The following is a 15479-nucleotide window of genomic DNA, read 5'->3' as shown; positions in this document are numbered from 1 at the left end:
TCTTCCCTGAGCACATCCTTGCAGCAGGTGCTCATCCTGTGTGCAGACTCAACAGCCGGGCTCTCCAGGGTGGGGCAAGCTGAAGGCAAATGAAGGGTCAAACAGCGTCCCCGAAACAAGAGAAGAATGGTTGGAAGCAAAGCCCGATGTCAATGGCTTTAAAATGTAAAAACTTTGTGGACATTTGTGGTTGCGCACATGTTTCTCCTTCATGACAAACACGCGCTGCCTCCCCAACACTCTGTTCCTGAGAACATGAAAAATAAGGCAGTTTGCAGAGGTGGACACAAAAATCACTCCAGCTCTGTGTGTCATCAACGAAAACTATCACAAGAAATCAAAATACCAAGAGAAAATGATGTTTATCATGTCCGACCCAGAGAAGGACTACTTCTGATGCATGGTCTGATGTCACTCATCATAGGTGGTCACCAGTTCTGCTACGTACATTGGTTCCGTAACAGTGACAACACCTGAAAAGAGTGTATCTTCTCCTAGGCACTCGGCTATGGCAAACACAGGCTACTGGAGTAAACAGCACTTCAAAAATAACTAAAAAGAAAAAGCAAACAATACGATAGCCACGGCTCATCCCGAAGCTGTCCCAGTCTTTAATTGCAGTAAAAAACACAATGTAAATTTACCATCTTAACCATTTTTCAGCATACAGTTCAATGACACCACACACGTGTTGCACAAGCATCTCCACCATCCATCACCAGAACACTTTTCATCTCTCAACACTGAAACTCTTTACCCATTCCAACATTGTCTATGATAAAAAATGAGAAAATGCTTCTAATATAACCATTAAGTAAAAAAAAAAATGTTCATTCAAGTTCATAAGGAATGTTTATGTCATTAAAATGCAAAAATAATAATCATTATATTTGAGTCTAAAGAAATTTCCAAACATTTTCTAAATAATTAAGCAACTTCAGACATACTGGGTCACATGGCATGATAAAAACCAGAACTGGCACATCCTTCAGTTCTGAATGAACTCACACTTTGCCTGAATTATCATTTCAACAGACTCTCCTTTCCTCTCATTTGACATGATTCTTTTCCATCTCGTGCCTACTGTCATAGCCTTAGGTCTTCTAGAACAACTTCTATAAGATAAAAACCTTCTAAAGAAAATTGCCTAGCAAATGTCCTCAATATTCAAGTCCTACTGGGAGGAGGCTGTCTTGGTTCTAAAGGTTGATTACTTGGATTCTTACAGAAAGTAAATAAAACCTCTCAATTTGGCAGTATTTAATATATTAACTTGAAACTGTCTAAAAATATGGAAAACTCATTTCAACATTTAAAATCCAGTTAGATTCCCACAGAATGGTATTTAATTTTTAATTAATTTTATCATTAATTTTGATGCTTCTCAGAACCAGAGACTTGCCTGGAAGACATAAAGGCATCATTCCTTCTTTAAATTGTGTTATAATCACTATTGTTGATGGACACAGTTTACAGAAATCTTTGTTTCTTCATATGTGACCCGTTCATATATTTTCAATATTAACCAAGACTTCCAGAATATACAAAGAGGCCCAAAAAATATGTAATCATGCTCTCCACAAAATTCCCTGTAAGTGTGCTCAAAGCCAATAGAGTTTGAATGGGTGATAACAGAGAACATCCTACAGACTATTTTTGGTAAAACAATGGGGCTGGTGATGTAATCTGTCCATGATCATAAGTAAAAATATAAAGATCCCATTTTTCTCCAAAATACTTGGTGTTTTACACTGGAATGCATAATATAAAATAATAACTTACTGACCATTTAAGAATGAGATTCAGTAACCATACTAGGTAGTTACTATGCTGTTTATATTAAAAGCAGAGTAAATCCCAACATGTTCAACTCTTCAGACTCTGACAATGTCCATTATAGTCCATTTTGTTAAAGCTGTAAAACATAAGAAAATGTCTGCACACCTCTGTTTCATACCCAACACAAGTATCCTGGGAGGCAGACAGACCACGTGATCCCAGAAAGGAGCAATTCTCGGAACTAGCCCCTGGCAGAAAAGACAGAGCACCCTGCATCCCCTTCCCAGGACCTGCTATTCCTTTGACAAAAATGCCCTAAGCGAGAAACCCCCTAGGGGAGAGTAACCAAGACCCACAGGACAGGTTCCACACAATCTTCACATTTGTTTGTTTCTGAACCTTAACACAACAAAGCTCCAAAGCTTTCTTTTCAGGATGGTTTCCCCTCCATCGTGCTTCCTTAAAAGTACTGCAAACCACCTCATACAACCTCCAGCCACTCACATCTGTGAGAAATCACACGATGTACCATCTCTCACGGTGAGACGCCCATCTCCTGTATTTCCATTGAGACCCTCAAGACTCTAAGGACACACATCCGGCCGGCTCCTACGCTGACTGTAAGGACAGCCCGAGTGCAAACAGACTGCAAACACATTCCCTGCTAGCCAATAATGGCACTCTTCCTCAGGAGGAAGTACAATCAACAAATCATTCTACCTTGATACACATATATTCCACTGCAGAGGACAACCAGTTTCCCTTAAACAATCGAAGACAACAATCACCTAAATCCATTTACTCTGTCAATAAACAGATCTCTGGGCTCACGTTATAACTCACCGCGCAACTCAACAATCCGGTCTATGCTTGTTCCAGTCAATATACGATCTTTCTCTAAGACAGCAGCTAAAAAAAACCAAGATGTCTAAACTATGCAACCGTATTCCTCAAATTTCCCACCAACATAAAACCTATCATCTCTAAAGAGGAGAACAAAATCTATTTACCTGTATTCCTGTCTGGTAAGATACAGCAATGCTTCTGCAGAATGCCAGGCAAAACCTGTTTCAAAACATATAAATAAAACACATTTGGTTATTGTGCAGGTTGAGGAAGGTGTCTCATTAACTGCAGCAAGTATTTTTCTAATAAGCCCTTTTAGTGTGGCACAGAGTCATCACGCCCAGAATGATCTCACAAATTAAACAATACAGAAAAATTTTTGATGACATACATTTTTTCATCAGAAAGGTTAATCAGGTAGGTGTGCTCATTGTTAATGCTGCTCCAGGATGCTAATGCAGTTCTATTTTATGTACGCCCCTAATGGGTCCTGGGAGCATCTTGAAAGCTGCACTCAAGGGACTCCTACAATAAGGCAAATGGGCCCACCAATTTTTGTGATGGCTTTTAAAATATTAGACACAATTACAGCCTGAAAGTGGAGGACCGTGGAGGCAGTAGAGCGGGGGACCTGCCTCAGAGGGTCTGAGCAGAGATGCTTTCATGGAGGATGAGTCACAGAGAGCCACGGGGAAGAAAGAGCTGTGTTTACATTAGCAGTTTGGGAGAAATGATGAAGGAAGTATCTTATTTGATAAGTGAAGGGAAGGTGAAAATAACAGGGAATGGCTTTCCCCAGAAAATCCAGGGCCGCAAGGGAGCGGCAAAGCAAAGACGGAAAGCATCTGCAATGAAGGGATCTCCGTGGGGATTCGGGATTATGTGTCCTAAACTCAATCAGACTAAAAGCTGAGCTTCCTTCATGAATTCTGCAGCGAGGTGACTGCAACCATTCCTCCAAAACTCGCAGCCTGGGAGCAGGCATTCCGTAAGGAGGCCTGGGGCAAGGAGGTCCTGCCTCGGGAGGGAGGGCAGTGCATGGGGCCACAAGCCCACGGCCACCCTCCACCAACTCGTGGTCCAGCCATGCACACAGCCCATTCTGACAGATGGGGCCAGCGGTCCCTCCATGCCCCTCCTCCGTGCCCCCTGCCCCATCTTCCCTATCTTCCCTCCCTCCACACCTGGGAAAGAATAATTCCTACCCAGGCCAAGTATAATCAATTGCACACAAAATGGTATCACCAATTTCCTAGTCTAAACAAATATAAAAGACGCAGAATAAAGCAATAATCAAATACAAATGCAGTAAATACAAAATGTGGAATTAAAAGTTCAAAACTATGTCTCTTATGTGTGCAATGAGTTAGCTGGGACACAGAACAACAGCTGTGGGACAATCAGGGACCAACGAAGCAAGAAACCTGTACCGGACACAGGACAGTGTCAACACCTAACTCCACCGCCCGGCACCCAGCATCGAGGTTAATCATCAGCCAGGTTTGAACACGGCATCATCCCGGCATGATTCTCTCCCTCACCAGCCCCTGGCTTTCAAGGTCCAGTAAGGAAATTAATACACAGTCACGCACACATGCATGTTACACACATGCGCACGCACACACCTGGGCTCATGGATCTTCATTCCTCCTCATTCCGTGGCCGATACACTTATATTTCCAATACAGCAATTTCCAAAAAAGTCTTACAAGTTAACACCAGGCCTGAGAAACCATGTCCCTCAAAGGAAAGGAATGGTCCCGTAAGTTGTAAACACGTGCACATCACGAGATCCACGTGGAGCCAGCAGGTGTGAGTCACCACAGTGAGATCGGACCACGTCCTGCAGTGCACCCCTGACCGTACAGCCTCCCGGGCCTCCACCACCTGGGCCACCCCCAGGGGAAGCCGGGGGGCCCTGCACTGCTCTCTGGACCGCAGTCTCCTCCTGAGTGAGATCATCAAACACGCTGCTTCTGGGTTAAACGTCCTGAGGAATTAGTGCGGAAATGTGCAGAACGGAAGTAAGCGGCTTCCCCAGGGCCAAGCTGAGCTCCAAACTCCACAGCTGATTCCATTCCTCATGCACGCCTTCAAGAAGAAGCACACGTGGAGTCTGGATCTGCCACATGCGGTGCCACCCAGCCCCCAGCTCCGGCTGCTGGTGTCATCCAGATGACATGAACTCAACAGGACAGCGAGGGCCCCGCAGGTCAGAGGTGCACATGAGGTGACGTGTAAACACAGCAGCGGGAAGGGCGGAAGGCGGGCACGGAGCCTGGGGCCCGGGCTGGCTCTGCACTCTCCAGACGGGGCAGCTCTCCCTTGAGCCCTTGGTGCCCAGGACTGCGGGCAGCGTACAGAACCACAGGACAGGCTTGCGGTGCCTGGGGGTGCTGCCCAACGTGAGGGTTCCCAGCTGGAACCCTCCCTACACATGCTCCATGGGCACCTTCTGGAGAAGAAGACCCTCTCCCGAGGCCTGGTCATGCCCTGGCAATCACAGCACCCCACCGGGGCAGCAGGGGTGTCTGTGTGATGGGGAAGAAAGAGCTTGGGAGCCACGATGTAGACAAATGCACAGGTCAGCACATGTGGTTCTATAAAACCGCAGCAACTCCCACGCAGGTGGCCCTCCCCCGACTCGGCAGGGGCGCTGGGCCCCTGCCTGGTGATCCCTGCACCTAGCTCTGCCCCAAGTGCCACCCTGGCTCCACCCCCATAGCACCTGTCAGGACAGGTCCCACCGAGGCAGCGCCCCTGCCCTCTGCCACCGCGTCCCTGGGAACCAGCCATGTGGCCTCTGTCACATGCCCTTAAGCAGGGGACATGAGGACCTGGAGACATCAACGGCGGGCAATTAGTGCTCAGCACGGCAGCCACTCCCAGGCCTCCCGGGTCCTCCTGCTGCGGCCACAGGGACCACACAGGGCAAGCTGGGCCACCTCGAGCTGAGGGCGGAGGAGTGGGACCGACAGGGCGCCGTCCTCCCCATGGGTCCACACAAAGGAGCAGAAGGGACGCAATTGGCCTTCCGGCCCTGCGGGCTCACAGGCTCCACAGGACTGGCTGTTCTGGGGCCGTACCCACAGGCCGGCACCGGGGGCAGCGCACCACGCACACAGCGGGGGGTGGGGGGGTGGGGGAACCCACCAAACACAGTAGCCGACGCACGAGACTCCCAGGAGCCCAGCCCAAGGGGCCGCGGCCACGACGCCCACAGCACGTGCGCCAGGACGCGGCTGCCACACACCCTCCTCCTGGCCTCAGCCCACAGCACCCAGCTCAGGGTCATCCTACCCTGCCCCAGACCCGCGGCAGGCACCCACACAGGCCGGCTGCACCTCACCTCAGCGTCGGGTCAAGGGCACAGGGGCGGGTCTGGGTGGGTGTGAGGCTACAGTGAGCCTTGCACACGGTCCCACATCCTGAAGACGAAGTGTTCACAGACTGGGATGCCCCCTCCCTGGTGACGCAGGCTGCATGACACACTGTCTTTGGTGCACACAATAGCCTGGGTGTTGCAGCGCAGGACAGAGCCCGAGACGCTAGAGTCAGGATCTCTGCTCTGCAGCGAGTCACACAACCCTCAGCGTACTCGGCTGTGGCACGTCGGAGATGCGAGGGCCCAAAGGGGGACTCTCTGCGTCACAAAGTGGCAAAGCAGCATCGTCTAGCTCAGAGAGGCGGGCACACCTCGCCTGCCTCAGCCCCACCCGGGGCTGGGAACACAGCGGCTGGCCGCAGGCCGGGGAGCCCCAGAGCCTGTGCACACAGCGCCCACGGCCGGCAATCCCATGCCTCAGAGAGAAGGGACAAGGACGCTTGGGGAGGGGACGCGTGCATCCCTGACCTTGACCATGAGGGTGACAGGCATGTGCCGCTGAACTCCTCAAACCGTATGTGTCAAGTGGTGCAGGTTCTTGCGTATCAATCATATCTCAACAAGATTTCTGTTCCAAATTTTCCATGAATGTCCCTTGTGCCTTTAAACAAGGAGGCACACGGATGTGCGGAACCCGCCCTCCCACAAGGCTGCCGTGTGACCTCGACACTCCCTGGCTGGGAAACGTGCTGGCAAACCTGCGGCCCCAAAGCCTCAAGCAGGCACGGCCATGCAGGCCACAGATCCATCCCTGCGATGCACACGGTGAGTCGTGGGTTTCTGTTGGCAGAGCGGCGACGTAGACTCACCCAAAAGGACAGAACGTGTGAGGAGCGCCTATGAAAAAGTCTTCAACGTACGTTTGACAGAGGAGGAGCAGAAACAGGCCTTCCTTAGCCCAGACACACATTTAGGATCTGACCTGACCATCTCCAAAGACAGCTGCTGTGGGGCCTCGGCACGTCAGAGGTCCGGCGGGTCCAGGGCAGGTGTGGGGCAGCTGTGGGCGGGGTGTGCCAGGACCCCTCCCCACAGCCTGGGACCAATCCAGGGGCACAGCCCACCGGAGCTGGACACAGGGAAGCTCGTCACAAAGCTCGCACCTGGAGAGCTGGGCAGTCAGCTGCCCCTGCCCTCGCCCTCCCAAGCAGAGCACCCAGACACCCTCCTCTGAGAAACAAAACAGGCCAAGAGGACACGCCTCCTGTTGACACAGGCCTTCCAGTTAGAACTGGCTTGCCACGCGGTCTCGCTGCAGAAACTCCACCAGCCAACAAGCCCCGTCTACCCATCAAATATACACTCCGCATGAATGCTTAGCTGGGTGTCAGACTAAATGTTGGTAAATTGCATTTAAATATGGTCTCATTCATTTGGGGAACATAAAAAATAGTGAAAGGGAATAAAGGGGAAAGGAGGGAAAAATGAGTGGGAAATATCAGAAAGGGAGACAGAACATGGAAGACCCCTAACCCTAGGAAACGAACTAGGGGTGGTGGAAGGGGAGGTGGGCGGGGGGTGGGGGTGACTGGGTGACGAGCACTGAGGGGGGCACTTGATGGGATGAGCACTGGGTGTTATTCTGTATGTTGGCAAATTGAACACCAATAAAAATAAATTTATAAAAATTAAATAAATAAATAAAATAAATAAATAAGTAAAAAATAAAAATAAATAATGTCATTATTTATTTTTAATAATATTAATGCTTAATGTCTGGCCCTTTGTGAAGACTCACAGTTGAGGGTGCTCATTCGCTTGAAGAGACCCCCACACTTTGAGAGGGACCAACAAGATGAGAGGGAACGGAAACATTATCAGAAACAACATTTTCAAAGAATGATAATATCACAGAAAGACAGGAGAGGTTTTGCCTGTGACCCCAAAATAGGACGCTCTGCTTTATAAAAGGGAAATTTATATAATAAGAAACACAGTTTTTGGAAATTAAAACAAAAGGGAAATAAAACTCTTTAAAAACAGCTTAAAAAGAAATTCAAGAAGTATCCCAGAATATACAGAAAAAAATACATAAAGAGTTAGAAAGGGGGAAAAAAAACATTTTTTTAAAAAAAGGAGAGAAGAATCACCTGGTCGTCATGGGGGGCATGCCACCTGGCCAGCGGGAGCGCCCCAGAGACAAGGGCCTGAGACAGGAACAGGGTCACGCAAACATTCAGAAGGACCCAATTCCGGCCCCAGTGGGCCTGCTGAGCACCTGGCATAGTCCACACACAGCGACCAGCCTACGTCATCCTGAACACGTAGAACACAGGGGCGGTCCCAGACTCAACCACAACACTAAATTCTGGATGCTGGAAAATGCAGGAACGGTGTTTCAGAAATTCTGGGACAGAAAGAGAAGATGCCATCATGTCAGCCGAGCAAGACACAGCATGACCCTGGTCCTGGGAGGGGAGCTGCAGGAGCTCTCAGCTGCCACAGACTCAAAGGGCCTCGGGGGCGGGGGGGGAGGGGGTAGCACTCAGGTGGACAGGTCCTGAGATGGTGCCCTGCCATGGCCTCTGGGGTGGGGGTGGAGGGAGGAGCACAGAGGAGAGAGATAAATAGGGTGAAGTCAGGAAAGACTAATCCTGCTTATTATTTTTTAATGGCAATTAACAATAAATAAAAGAAGTCACCAAATAAAAAGGCAAAGGAGGCTACAAACTGAGTGTAATGTAAGTAGTGAGCGCTGTGATGGGATGAGCACTGGATGTTCTACTATATGTTGGCAAATGGAATTTAAAATTTTTAAATGTAAAAAAAAAAAAAGATTTTTTGTTAAAAAGAAAAGAAAAAAGTACTAAGCACTGATTTACCCAAACATGGGGGAATGAGCACATGGTGTGCAGCAGGAGGGGACGGAGAGGCAGCGCCTCCCACACCCACTTCACATGAAACGCTGGCATTTCCAGCGGGACAGAAAAGGCTTCGGCACTGAGTGAAGACGCCCTGGTGCCGAGGCCCCAGCTTAGGGTGCGGGGCGGCTGGCTGAGTCGGTGCCCACCCCCAGGCTCCCCTGGACCCGTCCGTCCTCCCGACGCGGCCTGATGAGGCTCCACGCAGCGGGCAGGAAGTGCATGATGTGCACAGACTCGGGACGGCTTCACGGTCCAAACCTCCCGCACGCCGGATGCGCATCCCTTTGGGTTGAAGCATGACCTACGAGGTGCTCTGCAAACACACAAGAACTCGGGGCGACTCACCACTCGAAGGGTTTCTGATTCCACACTCTATTCTGCATAACAAGAAGATAGATGCCAACACAAAAATTAAAGATCAACTTCCCGGACAGAATGAACAGGTCCCCTTCACAGCCGTGGCATTAAAACAACCATGGTGCACCGCGTGCTCCTTTCGAAGCAAAGGCTTCACTCTGGTGGCGGCAGACACAGCTCAGGGTGCGTGCGCAGAGCGAGATGCAGGCCGGCGGCCAGGGTGACAGGACACGGGGAAACACACGCGTGTGGGGGGCTGCCTGCGTGGGACAGGAACCCCGCAGCTCTTCCCCACGCTGTGACCCCACCGTGGCCGCGATGGGAACAGGCGAAGGACCACATCTGCACAAACTGTCACACCCCTGCACGCGACTGCTCGATCCAAACATCAGCAAACAAAGCTGTTCCCCAGGGCAGCCCAGGTGGCTCAGCGGTTTAGCGCCGCCTTCAGCCCAGGGCGTGATCCTGGAGATCCGGGATCGAGTCCCACATCGGGCTCCCTGCGTGGAGCCTGCTGCTCCCCCTGCCTCTGTCTGTGCCTCTCTCTCTCTCTCTCTCTCTCTATGTGTTTCTCATGAATAAATAAGAGTCTTTAAAAAAAAAAAAAGCTGTTCCCCACACCATAGAGCAAACATCCCACAGAGGACGAGGTTGTGCCTGAGATTTTAGGGGAACAAGGGAAACCCCGAAGTCAGTGGCAGAGCTCTCACAGGCAGCACGGAGGTGCAGGTGCCACGCGGCCAAGCCACGGAGCGGTCAGGATCCCCAGGCCGTGCTTGTCGATACTCTGCTGACATCACAGCAGCGGCACCTGCCACCCAGCAGAGGCCACGACTCCAAGCAAAGCTGCACAGCCGACTTGGGTGAGGAGGCCACCACACACCCGGAGCCGCGGAGGCCCCAGGGCCGCCCACTCAGGAAGCCTGGGCGCACTCCGCACGTCCCCAAACCAAGGAGCGACATTTCCAGTGGAGGGCCAGGCATCGTGGGAGCTGCGGGGTAGCCCACCCCACTTCCGAGGTGCCGGGCGCAGGCGCGTTCCCGCCTGAGGGGACTGTTCTCTGAAGCGAGGGCCAGGGGCCCAGGTGGCCACGTCCGCACACTCAGCAGAGCTGGCTCGTGGCGCAGCTCAGGGAGCCGTCCTCGTGTGGAAATGCCCGTGAACGGCAGACTCACAGGATGACACCGTTTCTCCTCGACACCCTCAGAGGCATTCTCAGGGTGACCACAGCCACCACAGACGGCACGCACAGCCCAGCCCTGTGCGCCCTCCAGCTGGAAACGCCCGCCCCCCGTATGATATCACGCCAGCGAGGTGATATGTCCAGCTGTGTCCTTGACTGGCCACAGGCTGCCCCGACGGGCGGTGCATCCGAGCTACTTCCAGAAGCGATGACCCCTGCAGTGTGAGGGCACCATGCAGTCCCCTGAGCGCCCACACACCCCCAAAGGTGGAGGAAGGAGGGATCCACCCCATGGCAGGAGCCAGGCCACCTCAGCATCCCTGTCACCCTCAGACAGGAGATGAACCAGCAGCTCCCTAGCTCCTGGACACCCCCGGGGCCCCAGCCTGCGGACGCAGACCGTCTGGCCTCTCAGCGTCAGTAAGTGCATGAGCCACTTTCTAGCGCTGGATCCCGGGTCAGGGAAGGAGGGGGTAGGTGGCTGAGATGGGTGCACGCACAGGTGAACCTACTGCTCAGGACCCCCGCAAGTAGCCACTGACAAACCCACACCCACAGCAGTGGGATGCCCAGAGCAAACGTCCTCAGCAGTGCCTCCTGGTGACCTGTGTGCTGAGCAGCCCCCAATGACACCTGGGTGCTATCCACAGCCAGCAGGTGACCCCCATGGGCGCAGGGGTTAAGAACAGCCCCAGGGACTTGTCCCAGTCAAAGCACCTCCTGCTCAGCCCCCCTGCTGCACCTGCCCAGCTCACTGTGCCCCATGGGGCTGAGTGCATGCGGCCCCGGACTACTGCATGGATGGCTCAGCCCAGGCTCACCCTGTGAGGGACAGGGACACAGGTAGGCTGGAGCCACTGTCCCTGAGCACGACCAGGGACGGGGAGGGGCCCATCCACATGCGCTCACCTGGCCCCTGGATTGTTCCCTAATTCTTGCCAGATGACCCTTTCCAGTCCCGAGTCCCGCTTCCAGTGGGCACCCCCCAGGAGGACCAGGGTGCAGGAGATGGCCATTTGGTGGGACAGCCAGCTGGCAGCTGCCAGGACACTGGAGGCTCAGAACCCAGGCGTCAAACCACGGAAACCAGCGGTGCCATCCCCTGATGAGGACAGGTGAGAGGAGGGGCTGCAGGGCTGGCCCAGCTGGAGCAGCAGGGCCTCGGGCACCATCACTCTCTGCTCAAACTCCCAGAAGCTTCCTTCATGCTCCTGCCGCCAACAGAGGCCAAGTCTGGCAGATGCCTCCTCAACACTGTGCCCTGCATCTGTCCCCATCTGGCAGCCAGCATCTCAGGCGCTCATGCCGGGCCCTCCCACAGAAGGTCAGCTCAGAAGACACCTGATCTGGAAAAGTGGCTCCAGGCTCATGGGGTGCTGACGGGGTCTCTGGGATCTGGAAAACGAAACCCCCCACGTCACCCTGCCTTCCAGCCTCTGGAAGGGTCAAACACCCCATTTCTGAACATCCTGGGGCCGCACTGGGCGTGGGCCTTGGGCCAGGAAATCCAACCCACGCATGCTTGGGACAAAATCACAACACCCATTATGAAGGAAAAGTGACCGAGAAAAGTTGCAGGCGTTTCCATTCTCCTAAGAGAGGCCATTTCACTTAATTTTACAGAACATTTATCTGAGCTTAAAAATAGCAGAAATGAGCACATAGCGAGTTTGGACTGGCTGCTTCACCAACCCTGCCCTCCACACTCGTTTTCCTATTCCTAAATCCCAGTAACTGTCAACTGACGAAATTAAGGACGTAGCCCCTAGTTAAGAGCTTAGACTCCTGTCAACAGCTCTGAAAAGGCCTCACAACTCAAACTATGAGAAGAGACATCATTTCTCAGGGTTTTTTTTACTGAATTGCCGGGACAGCAAGGAGTCACTGAAGTTATGGGTCATGTGGCCCCGCTGCTGGGCTGGCCCCTGACTGTAGGGCACGAGCGTCCCGGGGACTCGGGTGCACAGAGCCACGGCCGGTCAGAAGCCCGGGGAGTGTCAAGGTGTTCTGACGCTGTCCTGACAACCGGTGACTGTGTTCCCTGGAAGTCCAGGAACATCCGCGCGCTGATGTGCTTCCCAGGAAGCACTGTCCCCGGCACCTGCCCGCCACGCCCTGGCCCGACCCACAGACCCTGTGCCCATGCAGGAGGTGCTGCCCCATTTCACGAGCCTCCACCACAAATCCTCTCCAGGTGTCTCCTGGGGCCTCAGGTCCGAGCACAGAGGACACAGCACCGGGTCCTCCCTGTCACCACCCAACCCCAGTCCTAAACCTCCGACCCTGTGCACCCCCTTCCCGGGACCCGAGGTCACACCCACCACTGCTGACACATAACCATGTGCACATCTCACGCGATTGTGACATTCATGTGCCCCCCACACAAATGACCTCCCACCCCCTAGGTCCCCTGCCCGCTTGTGACTGCACCATCCCCTGCTTGGGCCTCAGCCTCGTCCAGCGGGCCCCAAGCCTCCGCTGCTAGCCTGCGCCCACTGCGGCTGACCCTGGCAGGCCCCTGCGGCCCACCGCTGCCCCGGCCCCCCGAGTACCCTCACATCCTCCTGACAGGCCTGCTGGCTTCACCCTCATGGACCCATAATGGGGCAGCACACACACAGGTGATCTTCATCTTGGTCTCGGCCTGGAACACTCTGACGATTCCTCAGAGGGAGGGAGGCCCGGGGCAGATGGCCCTGTGTAACCCAGTCCCTAAACTCCCCAAAGTCCCCAAGCTGTGTGGCAGGAGCTCCTGATCTCAGCCCCACTCGAGGGCCCTGGCCACCCCAGCCCTTTATTGTTCTTCCAGCTGCTGAGCACACCGCAGGGCCCTTGCACGGGCTGCCCTCTGCTGGCACACTCTCCTCTCAGTGGCTCACTTCAGGTTCCCACAGAGGCTTCCTCTTCCGAGAGCCTCCCCCGCTTCCCAGCAACGCTCCGCTCCGGCTCTGCACCTGGTCCTTCACCACATTCCCTCACAGTCGGCCGGACGGCTCTGTGCTCTCTGGCTACGCGGCAGGAGCAGAAGCTCCGTGGAGGCAGGACTGTCGGTGGGGTCTTATGGTGACCGCTGTGCCCACAGTTGTGCTTGGCATGTGGGGGGAGGGGTAGGCAGACTCACGCAAACAGGAGTGACAGTGAACTTCCCAGGTCCTGCCCTGTTAGCCCAGTCCATGCCATGGCCCATCACACACTGAGGGCAGCAGGGTCGGCTGTGTCTGGCATGGGCTCTTTCCTGCTGCCCCCGAGCAGCATGGGGGCCTCCCAAGGACACCCTCTGCAGCAGGATGTCTGACCAGCAGGAACTCTGTGGCTGTGGGCAGACCCACAGCTGGGACAGGGCACAATGGCAGGGCTGGCCCAGGCCTGGCATGTCCACACCACACGCCTGCTCTCACTGTGGCCCCACCTTGTGACAGTCCATCTCAGGCGGGACACACAGAGCGCCCACGGTCTGGAGCACCTACCGTCCGGGGCACCTGCCATCCAGGGCACCTGCCTTTTGGAACACCTGCCATCTGGGGCCCCCGCCATCCAGGGCACCTGCTGTCTGGGGCACTTGCCATCCGGGGCACCCACCATATGGAGCACCCGCTGTGATCCCTGGGGGCAAGGAGCCAGCACTCACACTGACTGGTGCCCAGGCTTCTCCCACAAGAAATGAGGGGTTTCTGCTGTCACTGTTTTGATACAAAGCTGAAGTCCCATGACCGTACCTGTGGGGAGAAGCACAGCCTCCGCCCCTGCACGGAGAAGCAAGAAGCTTTCCTACCACGACCAGGCCCTCACCTGAGGCCACGTCTCCCAACACAGCAGCGCTAGCACTCCATGGGGACAGAGGAATCCTCCTCTTAGTACCTGCTGAGGGGAGCTCTGACGTCCCAGAATGAGTGCTGGGACCATGAAAAGGTGTGCTGCGGGCCTGGCGGACCGCCAGGGGGAGGCCCCGGGGGAGATGGCCCTGTGTCACCCAGCAGCCTCGCAGAGCTAGAGCACCGAGCACCGAGCACGGAGCTGGCTCTGTACACATTTTCACGAAGAGCGGAGAGCTCATGACTACACAGACAGATGAGAGGGCAGGTGGACTCGGTCCTGAGCCACAGCGTCCCGCCTGGAGGGCTGACTCTCGCTAGAAGGCCCTGCCACCGCTTCCCAGGGCTGGGGCACTGGGGCAGCGCCCGGACAGCAGGTCCTCGCCCAGGACCATGGGACCAGCTATTACCAACACCCTCTGCCCTCACATTTCTCTACTTCTCTACTGTAGACAAGGGTGCATATTGGTTCCATCCATTTAATTAAATTTAATTAAATTTATTTGCAGTGTAAGAAAATTTGAGTGCACAGAGCATACGTAACTGAGATAAATCACAAGTGCATGTTCATTTAATCGATCATCTTGGCACGGTTAAAACACATGAAACAATCCTTCAAGGTGATTCCAGACCATTTTTCTTCCATCCTATTCAACAGAGAAATGTTGTATTAGTTGGGGCTCTCTGGAGGAACACAACCAGCTGGGCAACAGGACAGACACATGAACGTATGTTGTGCATGTGTGTACACAGAGGTTTCTCGGCCCCCAGATCCGCGTGAACGCCTCACAACACACCACCTCCTGGCAGCAGTGAGCACGGTGATAACGACGGCCTGCATCCCTGCCTCCAGCATTTGGGGTTGGAAGTGAAATTCTAGGTCATATGCTAGTCCAATGTTTACCTCCTGAGGGACGTGCACAGCCACAGGCGTGAGGGCTCCTTCCCCCACGGCCTTGCCTACACCTGCTTCTTGCTGGGTTTCGACAGCAGCCATCCTGTGGCAGCACCTGTGAGCACTCACGCACCGTCCCGTGTGCTGCCCCCCACGCACACCACACAACCTTGTGCACCCGAGACCCCACGGTGGAGCCCCCAGCACATTCCCCTCCCTGGCTCCCAGGCGGCCTGGACAGCATGCTGCCTTTTATTTCAAATTCCCTTTGCGGTGAGACTCTTGTCTTCGGAGCACTTTGTCGTGTATGTTAGACACTCCCAGGCCACTGCAGCCCGCTGTGTCCCCCAGAACCGC

General features: G+C 54.0%; 1 protein-coding gene across 1 annotated transcript in view; it reads right to left on the bottom strand.

The window, feature by feature from the left end:
- Nucleotides 1-15479, bottom strand: part of DLGAP2 (DLG associated protein 2) — a 685607-nt gene that overhangs the window by 527644 nt on the left and 142484 nt on the right. Inside the window, exon 3 of the mRNA XM_055345374.1 lies at nt 2790-2844. Within this exon, the coding sequence (XP_055201349.1) occupies nt 2790-2844 (55 nt within the window). The remainder of the gene's footprint in view (nt 1-2789; nt 2845-15479) is intronic.

This window comes from Nyctereutes procyonoides, unplaced genomic scaffold (genome assembly GCF_905146905.1).
Source record: "Nyctereutes procyonoides isolate TBG_1078 unplaced genomic scaffold, NYPRO_anot_genome, whole genome shotgun sequence".
Lineage (NCBI taxonomy): Eukaryota > Metazoa > Chordata > Mammalia > Carnivora > Canidae > Nyctereutes > Nyctereutes procyonoides.
The sequence above is the reverse complement of the archived record's forward strand: the minus strand, read 5'-3'. Positions and strand labels throughout refer to the sequence as shown.